The following is a 14,919-nucleotide window of genomic DNA, read 5'->3' on the forward strand; positions in this document are numbered from 1 at the left end:
GCAGTGAAAATGTTCAGTATAGCATACGGTCTCACCAAGACAAAAGATAGACCTTTTGGTGGCTAAAAAACCTTTCATTGATGCTTCCATGTTACTCCTGTCTGCTTCTCCAAACTGGGGGCATCTTGACCTCCATCTGCTGTAGATAATACACTGACCTCATACAAACCAACTTCAAATAATCCAAACTATTCCTAAAAACTAAGTGTTGTTTAATGGACACAGACCAAGATTATGGTAAAGGCAACTTATCAAAGACCTGAAGGCATCAGATTCACAGTATGACACATATAGCATATAACACCTGAGACCCTAAACTTCTCACCATGGGTTGTCGTACTTCCACCTTAATGATGTCCTCGTAGATGTCATCCCCATCGTCCTCACACGGCACACAGTCGTAGATGTCATCCTCACCCAAGTCATGCTCACTGTGGAAAAACACACACACAAAAGTTAGATGAACAGCTGTTTCAGAGCACAACCTGAACTCAAAGGAAGAATCCTTTAACGCTGCCAAAAAGACTCATGCGTCCACTTTAAACTGCTCTGACAGCTGAAAGGCACAGAGGAGTCGGACCAGAGCGAGCTAATTATCTTTCATGGGCCCTGCCTGAAGAGTGATACTGTTGTTGCAGGCAAGGGGACGCAGCGCCCGAAACCTCCACCGAGTTGGCATTACTGAGTGGCATTTCCCTTTAATGTGTTTATGTTGCTTTGGCACCCAGCTAGCTAACTGACCTTTAATTAGGCAAGCAGCCAGCAGAGCACAGACAGTTACTGTGGAGAGGAGCATCTTCTGGGAAAGATCCTCAAGCTCTGGGAGCCCACACTGTATCTCCCTCTGTTTTGTGAAAGCAATTACTGTTTAGGAAACTTATTGAAGCGATGGAGAAGCCTCAGCAGGAACGGGCTTTGGCAATGGGCCCGTATCAGTGCAGTTAATAAACAGGGGGCTTTAGGTCGCCAAAAAGGAAATAAATGATTAAATACTGTAAATGAATAAAATTCGTGAGAGGTGCCTGCTAAATAATGGAGGACCAGAGTTGAAGCTTGGCAACAGCTGGCTTGTTTAAATGAAATTCCATTTACCTCAATTGTATTGAGGGAGTACTCCAGCACCTCCAGGGCCGTGTGCTCAGTCCACTGCTGCTCATGCTGTACACCTATGACTGCAGCCCCCGACATGGCGAGGTGAAGTTTTTTTTGTTGTTGTTAAGTTTCAAACGATGCAAAACAATGAGACAAGGAAATCAACAATCTTGCAGAGTGGTGCACAGAGGGCATTGCGCTCCTCAGTGACAGCAATGCCGAAGATCTGAGTGTTGATTTTAGGATAAAGGAGGCGTGGGTGAGCAGTTTTAGGTTCACTAGGAACCTGTCATGGTCATCTCATATCTCCACCAGCTGTATTTGTAAAGGAAACGAACCCATTCCAGAGTACACTTGACCAGAGAGAAGTTGTTTGGTCTGCACTACAGGCTCATTTTAACACCGACCAAATAAAACTGCACCAAAGGGATAAATGCTCCAAGACTCAGTTCAACCAGACTAAACAAGGTCAGTGTGAACTAAGGATGTAAATCACAAGTTGCATCACAATATGACATCAAGTCAAATTTTTTTTGACAAAAACACAATATTTGCTGATATGAGGTATGCTGAATTAGCTATTAGCAGTCTCTGATTGCTGTGTACCCAGGAATGTGCAGATAGCTATTACTGAATTGCTTTGATACTGAAGAAAATGTAAAAATGTGATTTATAAGTAGATTAATGGCCATATATTTGCAATGGACATGTACATGGAAATTAGAGATGTACCAATCCTTTTTTTTCAGGTTCAATCCAATTCTGATACCTGACTAAACCTAAGCCACTGCAAGTTTTTGTATTGCTGTCTTGTGTTTTATCTGTGTGTTGATACTAACATGTCTCCAAAGTAAGGACAAGTTAAGTTGCCCAACTGTTAAGTGTTATTGCTCACTCAGTTGCAGACTGTTTCATGTTAAGTCACAGTAGTTTCATGCTCCAGCACAGGTTTGGCATCTAACTCATAGAATTCTGGGAGACAGAAATATATATGGGGACTACTGGATATCTTTGTACAGTTGTTTAATTACTGATTAATTAATGAATTTGTGCTTAAATATTTTCGCTGTTTACGTAGTATTACATGTTTATCATTCATAAAACCATCAGACTGTGGAATCTGGATCAGTGATGTCAGTCCAGTATCTGATGATTGAATTACGTCAGTATCGACACCCAGTAGCAATACTGGATCAGATCGGTCCAAACTCTTATGGAGATAATAATATCTTCAGAAATTGTAAGACACTCTGAATCTAACAATATGGGTTGCATGTCTGTGTTCATGTCTGCTCCACAGGAGTTGGCTACTGCCCCCACATGGTCAGAAAAGTCGGACCAGGGTTCAGGTTTGACTGCTTAAATGTCCTTGAGCAGGACACTTGACGCCGACCAGCTTGAGCGATGCTGTTTTGTGCTCTGACCTGGCCTGAGTGGGGGCAAGCAAAGAGAGGATTTCTCTTCTTGGATGAATAGTGCCTCATCCAAATGTATCCGTATGTCATCTCTGGCATGTATACCTTCCTGTTTGAGTATTCTCTAGGAAGATACTTCACCCCTACTCGCCTAATGGGGGCCATAACCTGTCTGTCCTTGCACAGGACCAACCAAGTTCAGACCAGGTCATTTTATTTCATTTTAAGATCCCCAAAATGGGATATTTGTAGGGATTTTACATACTTTATTGATTCATGAATATTCTAAAACAACATTTATGGGCACAGGTCTCAAAACATCCAGGTTGTTGGATATTCCTCCTCTGTGATGTAGCTAGATATGACCTTCTGCATCATCGCTAAAATATTCCTCCCTTCACTGTCTGTGTGGAGACAGAACTGCCCTCAATCAAATATTCAGCTTTGTCGTCATGCTCGTGCGAGCACTTGTTTGAAGTTTTAATTGAGGTGGCTTGGTTCACCCTCAGCTCAGTGCTTCTTCTTTCTTCATTAAGTTAAAGTGGTTCATGTTGAATACTGAGAAGGCTGCGTGGGAGGACAACGGCCAGCCGACGCCGTCCTCAGTGTCTCCTCTCTGAACTCTGAGACTACAGTGGGCTCCGCAGAGACTGACGTGTTGCAAAGCGGGGAAGTTTTTTGGAAAGCAGATGTTGTTCTTCATTTTACCCTAATCCCTTAGAGACAGCGTTTTGCGAGGGAGGTCTGGTGCACTGATATGAATATGACCTATGGGGAGATCTAAGAGGAGGATCTACAGGGAGAGCATGGAGGAGGACTTGGTCAGTCTGAGTGCAGTCTTTCTATTCAGTAAAAGAAAACATCAAGAAACATTTTGTTTTAGATTCTGCCATTTATATCAATTGATCCTGAACTTGAAGGACATTTGGGAGTGCTCGTCAAAGGCAAATATTCTATTGATTAGCAATGACATTTAGCCCTTTCCTCTTTCCCAGTTGGTTATTTTGTCATTGTCCAATTTTTTTTTTGGTCCCATCAGTCAATTCAAGATATTTATAATGCATTTTAGTCAATGATTACTGATTGATTGCTGCATTACACTGACATGACTGAGGGCTCAACAGGTTTGGAGAAAAGGCCTCTTATTGACTGATTTGATTTTTCCAAACATTAGCCTGAGGAGACAGTAGGCTAATGCCTCTGTATGCCCCTGTGTATGTGTCTGAGTCACAATATTCTGAAACCTCCGTCAGATTTCTAATTGGTGATGTCATTAACGGACTTCTTAACTGACTGGCAGTCTCCACTGTCAATATGCATTGATCTTTAAGTCAGATAACTCTAATGAACCTCATACCAAGATCTTAATGTTGTATTGTGTAAGTCTTATCTAAGGTGCATATTCTACTGGTTTCATAGAACCAAATTACTTGTTGTTAATGAAAAAACAAACAAAACACTTAAGAATTTGGAGGTTTCTTGTGACGTTATCTTTGTGTCTTTGAGAACCAATTAAAGTTTTAAACCTTGATAGTGATGATATTTTGATGGTGAAGTCATTTCTTATAACTCAAGGACATTTTAGACACTTCTAACTTATTCAATGCGCTGTTTGAGTTAGTTTAGTAGTGGTTACTCTCTGGAAATCGGATAGTAAAAGCTAGGTTAATATTATGTTTATTGTATTCTTTTTTTGTTTTTTTACCAATCTATTTTCATTCTGTAATGATCTCACCGTCATTTAATAGTTACACAGGGTTGAGTCTGTTCCTTTTTCAAATTTGAAGGATTTAATAAGTGGTTAATCTTAGGGTGGGTTCACATTAGGAGTGTATTGATAGATCAGTCTGGGTCAACATATATAACGGTCAGAGATGCAATATGATCAATGCAAAGTGAAAATATCTATCTATATCTTTGTCTTTAGGTTTATTTGGAAATTCCCATAGGATGTCAATGTCACTGCTGTCTGGAACGGACATATGATATCATCTGATATCAATCACAGACCACTGAATTTAATCGAACTAAAATCATATCGTGGCAGACTTTGTGATATCAGCAAATATTGTATCAGTTTGGTGTCATATTGTGATGAAACTTGTGATTTACACCCCTGGTTCACACTGACCTTGCTTTGTCTGGTTGAACTGAACCCTGAAGCATTTACCCCTTTGGTGCAATTTATCTGGGTTGGTGTTAACACGAGACGAGACAGACCGAACAGCTGCTCTCTGGTCAAGTAAGCTCTTGAATGTCTGGTTTGAGTACCATTCAAACCAATCACTAACCAAAACCCAATCACCATTGTATGGGTCATTAAAAAAAATCATTTTCTCTTTCTGTTTCTGTGACTGAAAGAGAACTAGTTGTGCATTTCCTGCCAAAATCTAGACTGGATTCATGATATAGTGACAAACATCTGCATTATTAAATTCATTTGTGCAGTCATCTTAAGTTTACTGAAATGCACTCAGGATCAACATGAACCAAACATGACGGTGCTCAGTGATGTGCAATATCCAGGCAGAAATTGAGAGGGTTTTTGTTGTCTTTTTACTACTGACTGTATGACCAGTACTTGAATGACATTACCACCACATGACTTGTGTTTCTGGATGGTTTGAGTTTTGCTTTTGTGAACACAAACAAGAAATCAAAACGTTATATCATCTTCACACTTGAACCTGAACTTGAACCTGCCCCGAGATAACAGTTGGGATTCAAACATGTAGTACTGATGGTAAAGTTTCAGAGTTCCAGGCTTGCATAAATAGTACAATCAAGCTTATGTGTTATGATAAAGAGACAAAGTGAGAAAAACTAGGAACACATATCTTGCCAGAGTAGTAAATCTGTCACACCACAACTTCACTATTTACATCCCTTTGTCTTCTGGGCTTTAGCGGACATTAATAAATCATTCAAATGTATTTATGTATGTGTGCGTTTGTGTGTGCTTGTGCATCATGATGCATCATTGAGATACAGTGTGGGAGTAGAGTCCTGAGGACTCATGAATTAGGCCTTATTTTCTGTCTGATTACACAGTGACAGGCCAGAGGGTGTCCAGTGCATTTGCACGCAATCCGCCCGCCAGCCTCCGCTCACCGGCCTCAATGCCACAGAGTTGCATCAGTGGAGAAGAGGGCTGGGGTATGACTCACCATATCAGACCTACTGAGCATATGTCCCCAAAGGCTGGGCTGCCTTACAGGTTTCTACTGAAATAATATTATGGTATTTTTCATACAGGGAGTTGGTTTTGTCAGAGTTGTGATATACTGTGTGGGGAACTCCGCCATCGGCCCTTGACAGCATGGTAATGCTTCCACACTGTATCTGTACAGCTGATAAACTGAAACAAAAACACTACAAACAAAGAAAACACCAAAAGAAGTAAATGTCTAAGACCTCTGGAGGTTGCATATATCACTATACCTAACAATGCAAACATGGTGGACAACATACCAGTGAGGTTCCTCTCTATAAAGCCTTCTTATTGTATATAGCCTATTTAAACTAGAACAAGGCAGAAGTGGAGAGGAGTTCCATGTATGCAGGAGCAGTTGAATATGGGCTAGTTTGTCCTAAGAGATGGTTAAATGCTGTTTAAAAGGGTGGAGCGATGGCCTAACGTCATCCCTGGCCAGTCGAAAGGCAACCAAGTACAGATCCCCTAATCTGGATTGATGGAGACAGGCACTGTAAGATTTTGGGGCAGCAATAGCTCAGTCCATGGGGACTAGGATTGGGAACTGGAGGGTGGCCACTTCAAGTCCGACACTGATAAGTCAGTACGGTAGCTGGGGAGGTGCCAGTCCTCCTTCAACATGGCCTTGAACAAAATACCAAAGCCCTAACTATCTGGGGCATCTGATAATGCACAAAAGCATTTGGCCAAGTGAGCGAAGTCATATCTCGGCAAAAAAAATACTTTTATCTGTACAGCCCCAAATCATAACAATGTTATCTCGGGCCACTTTTCAAACAGAGCAGGTCCAGAAGAGCAAGCACTGAAGCGACTGTTGAGGAAAAACTCTCTGCAGTGCAGAGCATCAATTTCTTTGCATCTGCATTTAGATAAATTATCTATTTGTACTTTTCTTGCTTATACTTGTACACTAGAGTTGGTATGTAACATTATATATGTGTTGAATGTGTTTTTTATGTATAATAACTGCATTATTTGTGTTTATTTGACTGTAAGTATAATTAATTGTTTTATACCAAAAATCATGTTGGAAATGTTTTCATAATCAAAATTTTTTCATCACTTTTGCTTTGGTTTGTATTTCTATTTATCTACATTTCTTAACATTAAAAAATATTATCTATATGCTCAGTTTATAAAATGAGTTTATTCTGAATGTGGTAATGTGGTAATATAAACTTAATTTCAACCTCTGTGACTTAATACCTTGCAGTAAATAATACCTCAGCTGAGCCCAATCCATTCTCAAGCTATTGACTTTTCATGTCAACCTACCCAAGGGATTAATGGAGCAAAATCAACTGCAAAAGAGTGAAACAAAGGGCTTGTGACACTGTTTGCTTCCGAATGGAAATCTATGTGAGCTTTTCGTCGAGGAAAAAGTCCCTTGGCGACTGGGCCCGACCCCCCCCCCCCCCATTTCATGCTTTGTCAACTCCAGGATGGAGTCATTCCAAACAGGAGGGATTCAGAGTTAAGCGACGCGAAGACTCAACATCACAAAGCCAGAGGGAGGAAGTACAGATCAGGTATACCACATTAACCCGGGGGACCTCAATTAGGTTGAGGCTGGCCTCTACCTGACTGAGACACTCCTGCAAACAAATGTGGTCCAGCAGAATGCAAACAGGAGCATCCTATCAAAGAATCTCAATACCAGTCATTTACAATGCCCATTATAAAGTGAGCTCATACTGACAGCTCAATCCACCTCACCTGACATGAGTTCTTCTGACATGATATTGTAAATATGGAAATCAGCCATGCTGGTCCATAGGTAGGTGACCTCTACTAAACTTCTAAAATGATGCAGTCAGCTGTGCATATTTTTGGCCAAGTGGCTGGATGCGGATCCAGTTTTGGAATTTCATCCTTTTAGGGGAAAAAGCCACTTGACCTTTGGTAGTGTCATTGTTTTGAGGGCACAAAGGCAAAATGCCAGGGCAGCAAGGTCAGTTGGGGCATCAAGGCCACTGAGGCTGCAGAGCATATTATTTTTTGAGGGGCATAAGGCCAAACTGCCAAATGGTCAAACAGTCAAACTGCAGTGGCCGCCGTGAAATCCCTGCCCTGGTTATACCTTTTAAATACAGTGGACCATTGTTACATTAGTGAAGATTGAACTTCCAGCTATCCCCAGAGACCTCTGAGCCGGGAGCATCAGTTCAAGTCCTTTGGCTGCTCCAGATGAAAATGAATTGCTGATCGATCTTTTGCAGCACAGGCTACTGGAACAGTCTTCCATTTAACGTCTGGCCTGCTGGCATGGCCCTGTTTTTTAAATCTCTCCTCAAAATCCATTTTTATAGATTGCTTTCCATAGCAGTTATTATCTTTTGTCATCTTATCACTGAACTTAATGATACCATTTTATTGATTTTTATTGTTTGCTATTACATGTTTTACTCCTCCATGCAGCTGTATTTTCTAACACTAAATATTTTTGGTGACAATAATGCTGTTTTATTCCTTACATGCTGTTGTTTTTTATGACACCATATGTCCTGTCTTTGTATTATTTTCTTCCTCTGGGGTGCTCTGTAATGGTACATCCATAAAAATAAAAACGACTATTATTACTGTGGTAAGATCATCATTGTCCTCTCCTGCACTTCAGTCAAGCACTCATTGTAAATTATGAATGCATCAATATTTCAGGCTAATTAATAAGTCTTTGAGAGCGAGGTTATCGCTAGTGTGGCCTATGCGCCAAGTGTGTCCAACTGTATTAGGTGCAGGACCTGCTGATGAATCAATTATGCATCCGTCCATTGATGAAACAAAATGCATACATGTTCTCTGTAAAAGGTCAAGAGCAGTCGTGCGGCAGAGCACCATGATTAATTCAGTAAGAGTCAGACCCTCTGCACCTACAGGTTACACAAAGAGCAGTGTGTTATAGCATCACTGACCACGTAAAAAGAAAAAAAAAAAAAACACATGAACTCAAGCTTGAAGCTCAGTGAAGGTTACAGGGGTCAAAACCCATTAATGGAAAGAGGAGATTTTGCTGGTCAGAGGTTTGAGGCAGAAAAGAGACCACCAGTTATAGAAAAAACACAGAGTAAGTAAGGCCAGAGGTGTAGCTTTTGGGGGGGATGGAGTGGACAGGGTCCCCTAAATATTTAGAACACAAGCATTTTCTCCCCAAAGAAAGTACCAAAGGACTTTTATGTCTAACTCCATTATAATCCATTTTATTTTATGTTTGTTTATTTTTACTGAAGAGGTTACAATGCACATTAATTAACATGAACACTTGAGTCCATCATGTAAGTGTGCTGGATTTAGTCATATAGGCTAATTGTCATATGAATTGTCACCTGGCACCTGAATTTTCTTCTTTTCCAAACAACAACAAAGATATTTCCATTATAAATTCATGCAGAAATGGAATACAATGGTCAATAAAAAATACCAGAATGCAGAAAAAAATTGTGAAATTTTTTTGGCACATAACAAAAAATTATCCAATTGACCAACTGACCGATGCTATGTCCCACCCCTTTTCACTCGGTGCTCCAATAAAAGATGATCAGGCTTGGTACCCAGCACAACCTCATCAACTTTGTCTCTTCCTGTTTACTGTACTGAGATATGCTATGTTGGAAAACATTTTTTTTAGGATGGTTAAAAGATGTTGCTGAGCAATAAAAGATAGAAGCTAAATGTTTTAAGTTAGCTAATGTTAGTAAATTGCTCCCTAACTAGTTAGCTTATCTACACCAATCATTAGCTAGCCACTTACATTTGATGGCTAATATTAGAAAAAGACCAGCTGACTAGTTAGCTAATCTACATCAATAATTAGCTAGCTAGTGAGCAAGCATTTTGCTAACATTCGTTAATCTAAGATGTGAATGCCACATTTATAGGACCCAAGAAACATCTTTTGAACATCTTAAAAATGTGGTTCTCTAGTCAACATATATGAACCTAACAGAGAAAGGAAGGCTGGCTGTGGTTTGGCCGGACACCAAGCTTGCTCAACTGTTATTGGAGTGAAAAGGGGCAGGACTTTGTATATTTGCTTTCTATCATCGGATTGTGGCAGAAATAGAATGTAAATCTTCATAAGTGTCTTTTCATTAGTGTCTAATCACCCTAAAATTAAGATTCATTTTAATTTTTGTTTAGGATAAGATGTTATTTCTACAGAAAGCTTAGGGCTTCTTCCACGGAGGCCACCATGATTCTACATTGGCCTCAAACCCTGTTCCAAAACGTGTTTGTGTTTGCATTTTGGCCGAGTTTAACGGCCACCACAGGCTTTCCTTGATGCTCGGAAGGGGAGGGTGAGATGAGGTGTTTGCTATCTGTCAGCTCACTGCTAGATGGCACTAAATCCTACACACTGGTCCTTTAAGTAAAATCTTTAAATCAACAAGTTTTTAGTAATTCCTCTACTCTCTTCCGGATCTCTTTTTCTGCAAGATTCAGTTCAGTTGTCAAGGTAAGGGCCCATTTTCCGAGCCTGCAGGGCTACATGTTTGGCTAAGCTGCACTCTAATCCAGCATTAGCCTGCTTGGCTGGCACTCCTCTCCTCTAGCAAGAGCACATTCCTCATCCCCTAAAGAACGACACAATCATGTATTCAGCGGGCATATATCTATAGCCTGCATGCCGTCCTCTGTATCTCCCGCTCTCCTCTCCCCTATCGTGCCGTGATGAATGACACCCATCTCAGAGCGGTTAACTAATTATTCTCCATTAATCTGAGCTGAGTGGCTGCTGTCACCACTGGAACTGCTGCCAACCCCGAGACCCTTCGACTCCGTTTCACACCCAGATAAAACCCACCCATCCACCTCACACACACTGAACCAGCCGCGGAGGCAGGCGGAGAGGCAGCCACGCCAGAAGCTGGAGCAGAGTTGGTGTCACCATAGCAACGGGCAGAGTGACAGAGGGCTCCACGCTTATGTAATTAGGCAGTTAGAGGAAATTGGAAGAAGTGGCAATCACATTTCACTCTGAAACAGCACAAGATGTGTGTTACATACATGATGGGTGGAGAATTGTTTGTGTTCAGATATGCTTTTTTATATGTATTTCTTTCAGTATATTATTTTGACTCACTCTGGCTGATTTGCAGCATATTCAAAAGCACTTTTGTATTTTTTTCCTAATTTAAAATCGTATTCTGAGCCGTTCACATCACAATAGGAGCCTGTCGAATGTAAAATCAAACAGGAAATACAAACTTTTCAATCTGCTAAAAATACGTTCTCCCGGAAAATCCAGAACATGTTGAAAATATGCTTAAAGCAACTAAGGTTTAAAAAAATCTTAATGTTGCCCGGCAATAGCTAAAAAACATCAGTCATCAGTCTTGATGATGTCTGTTTGTTTGTCTGTCTCACCCCTCTCCCTAACAAATTATAAAAATGATCAATGTCTGATCATCAATAATGACACATCAATAAAGACCTATGCATTCATTCTTATATGACAGGGGAAAGTGGGGATGGTAGTAGTGATTTTTAATTCACTGTTGCACTTGCTGTTGATGCTAGATCTCTCAAGCTTTGATAAACAGTACTCATAGATGTCTAGTACAAATAAAACTTTTGGACATCTACTAGACAATTACAAATTATGTGAGTTAATGTCAAAAATCTATCCTAGCCCTAGGGGGCATGAGAGGTAATTTTGTTCAATTCATAAAAGGACTTTATTCAGTGGTAAAGAACAGACAGTTTTAAATAATGCAAACCATTTAAAGCGACAAAAAACAACTAAAATATTGTAACTAAAAATTGTGACTTCAATTCACTAAAATTTTCTAAACAAAAAATTAAAAAATCTAATAATGCTAGGCTGGTCTATTTTGGAAAAAACAAGCAAACTTTGAAGTTGGGTGGAAGATATTCCTGGGAAACATGTAAAAGCAACATACTGCAGATTCACGTCTTAAATTTAGCTAATGTTAGCAAAATGCTAGCCAACTATCTGGGTAATCCACATCCATCATTAGCTAGCTAGTTAAGCTCGCATTTTGCTAACATTAGCTAAGTTAAGATCTGACCTGATATATTGGTTTTACAGGAAAAGAAGAAAGTTGAGGTACTGAGTTTGCTCAACTGTCATTGGGGCACAGGGCAAAAAGGGGCAGGACTTATGAATACTGCAAAATACAACAATCAATTTTCTTTTCACTGCAAGAAACACAACCTTTTTAATGTGCTAGAGATATGTTCTAGTGAAAAATCCAGAATATGCTGAAAATTTGCTTAAAGCAATCTAAGGTAAAAATGAATAAAAATATGAATGTTTCCCAATAATAGCTAAAAAATGTCAATGATCACTCTTGATCATGTGTATAAGTGCCTTTTTGTAATTGTGCTCATCATGTTCTGGGGACAAAAATGTGTTTACTCAGTCACAAAGTAGAGACCTACCTTCTATTTGGGGACAAGAAATTGAGACAATAAGGTAAAACATTACATTTTAGGGTTAAATTTGTTTTTGTTTTAGATAAGGGTTAGGTCTAAGGGTTAAGTAAATTATGGTTTGGGCTGGGGTGAGGCATTTAGTTAAGGAGAAATTTCCTGAGAATGAATTTAACTTTCTGAAAAGTCCTCCCAGGTGTGTTTGAGTGGGTGTCTTTTGTGTACTTACTCTGCCAGCTCCTCAAGGCTCCGGTACACATCATCCTCATTCAGAGCTGTGTCCTCTGATGGAAAGGGCCTGGTACACACACAAGCACACACACACACACACACACACACACACACACACACACACACACACACACACAGAATGAGAGACAAAATACTTTATTACTACACACACCACAGTGTCCCAGGTAGAAAAATAACCAGTCAGAAACTGCGTGTCCTATGTGCCAGGTTGTCACTCTTAGCTCCATCAATCCAGCAGGATGTATTCAACAGAGGACCCCATCCGTCACAAACAACATTGTCAAAACACATCAACACACTGCTGCTGACAGATAAAAAACACAGCATCTTCCTACAGCCAACTTCCTCAGGAATTCAGGGAGGAAAACAGCCTTTTTTTCAGATGGATGGCCAGGTGTCTTATAAATCCTCTCAGGGGGTTTGTGCTGCTTTCAAGGACCCTCAGGGACAATGTAGAACAACATAAAATATTGAAAATGTCAAGTTAGAGCTGTAGATTTCTTTTAATGCAGCAAAAGTGATCTTATCTACTCATTTGTATACTTCTTGTTAGAAAACACAATGGTTGTGAAACACACAGCAAGCTACAATAACATAACCAGACTATACAACGAGAAAACTCATAATTTCAAGGCAACTAGCTTCACTAATGTTTTAAGCTTTAAGTCAAACTCAATCTTGAGTTTGAATCACAATGATAATTTACTTGTTTTTTACATAAATGTGAATGTTTGAGTTTTTTTAAACCCCCAAATTTTGTATTTCATCAACTGTTGACAGTGAGCTGTGAATCCAATTTCCCTCTCTTCTCATTTGGGTGCTTGAACATTAAATGCCCTTAAAAAAAAACAAAGAAACATAACATTTCAAGGCAATTTACCTTAACAGATGTTTAGGTTTTGAGCCTAGCTCAAAGTTTTGAACATGTTTTACCAACAGCTAATCTTTTGTTGAGGTAATTTACTTTTCTTCCTTCAATAAACTTGTTTTAGTTGTTTTAGAAACCCAAAAATATATATTATATAAAAAAGTATTGAGTAAACTCACTGAAATAAGCACGAATAACTGTTAATATTTTAATATTTTCAACTCCATCTAAAGAAGGAAAATTACCTCAACTAAAGATAAGTTGGCAAAACAAATGTTTTTAGTTTATTTGAAAACAGTTTGACTTAAACCCATCTAAAAAAAATCTATTGCAGTAGATTCCCTTGAAATTTTGAGTTGTGTCAACCTTTTTTGCAGGGTGGTTGCAGTGAAAAATATAACATTATTAATTATTAATTTATTATTAATTCATTAAATAATTTACTTAATTATATTTGAAATACGTTTTTTGTTTCTAAAATTCAAATATTCACTTTTTTAAAGAAGAAAAGTAAATCATCTCAACAAATGTTTATAGGTTGAAAAACCTTTTCTTTCTTTAGTTTATTTCCAAACTGACAAGTTTGCGTTTGATTCAAAAGACAGTTGCCTTGAAATTTTCTCAACTTTTTTTTTTTTTTACAGTGTGAAAGCATTTATGTCAGGCCTTCATGCAATAATCTGAAAAATTCATCCCGATCCTCTTCTTAAATTTCCTCATTCCTGCTCATGCAGTGTCAACAAACACCATACTCCCCGGGAAGTGGCAGAGCATAAAAATGGATGACTAATCAATTAGCTCATTAAACAGGGTGGATTTATTTCTAATCTTTTTAAAGATATCTGTTTTCCGCCAACATTATTCTGAAGTGCATGATTAGATCTCGATTGCTCAACCGTGTTTATGATATGTTCTTTTTTTTTTTTCAAGAGAGCTGATTGCTACAAATTATAGCCTATTACCTTAATAACGTGCACAATTGAAAGCTCATTAAAATCAGAGAGGTCACGATCGGCACTAATCATCAACCATGCTAACATTACAGAAATGGAAATAGCCTGTATTATTAAAAAAGAAAACGGATCCCAAGTCAGGTTATCTCTGCTCATCTCCAGGCTGTAAGGATGGTAAAATGTCTGGGAATAAAACATGTACTGTAGTATTTATTGCTAATTACCAGCTTTCAAACTACCAAAACTGCCTCAATACTCTGACATTTTCCAGTTCAAGAGGGTTTTTTGTTAGTTTTTAGGCCTGTTTATTTGTTTTCACAATGACAGGGGCATCCTGCTGTTGCTGTTCTCTCCTCGAGCAATAAATCCTACACAAAGCAGCAGCCAGCAGTGGTTTCTGCTACGGCAAACAGCTCTGCAAGGTTGACCTTGACTCCCACTGTTTAATGTAACTACTGAACACATGATTTGTTTTCCTACTGTCAAAGAACCACTGGACACACACACACACACACACCCATACAATGAACCCTTCCATTATTCAAGAGAAAGATGGAGAACTGAGGGGGAGAGCCTGGGATGGGAGTAAGAGGGTTTCAGGATTGACCAATAAGAAGTTAAAACATAGCAATGTAATCATAACATTTTCTGGAATATTTCAATCGACGCAAGCTTGTTATTAATGTGAAACTAGCATCATTCAAACATGTAAGTGGTTTGTTTCAAACATAT

The 14,919-nt window shown here is 39.1% G+C and overlaps 1 protein-coding gene across 7 annotated transcripts in view; it reads right to left on the reverse strand.

Moving 5' to 3' along the window:
* Window positions 1–14,919, reverse strand: part of vav2 (vav guanine nucleotide exchange factor 2) — a 290,534-nt gene that overhangs the window by 63,534 nt on the left and 212,081 nt on the right. For all 7 annotated transcript variants that reach the window (XM_084745459.1, XM_084745457.1, XM_084745455.1 and 4 more), the window contains exons 4-5: window positions 12,344–12,412; window positions 326–431 (exon numbers count right to left, since the gene is read on the reverse strand). In XM_084745459.1, coding sequence (XP_084601585.1) covers window positions 326–431; window positions 12,344–12,412 — 175 coding nt within the window. The remainder of the gene's footprint in view (window positions 1–325; window positions 432–12,343; window positions 12,413–14,919) is intronic.

The sequence above is a fragment of the Lutjanus erythropterus genome, chromosome 20 (genome assembly GCF_056507025.1).
Source record: "Lutjanus erythropterus isolate fLutEry1 chromosome 20, fLutEry1.hap2, whole genome shotgun sequence".
Classification (NCBI taxonomy): domain Eukaryota; kingdom Metazoa; phylum Chordata; class Actinopteri; order Lutjaniformes; family Lutjanidae; genus Lutjanus; species Lutjanus erythropterus.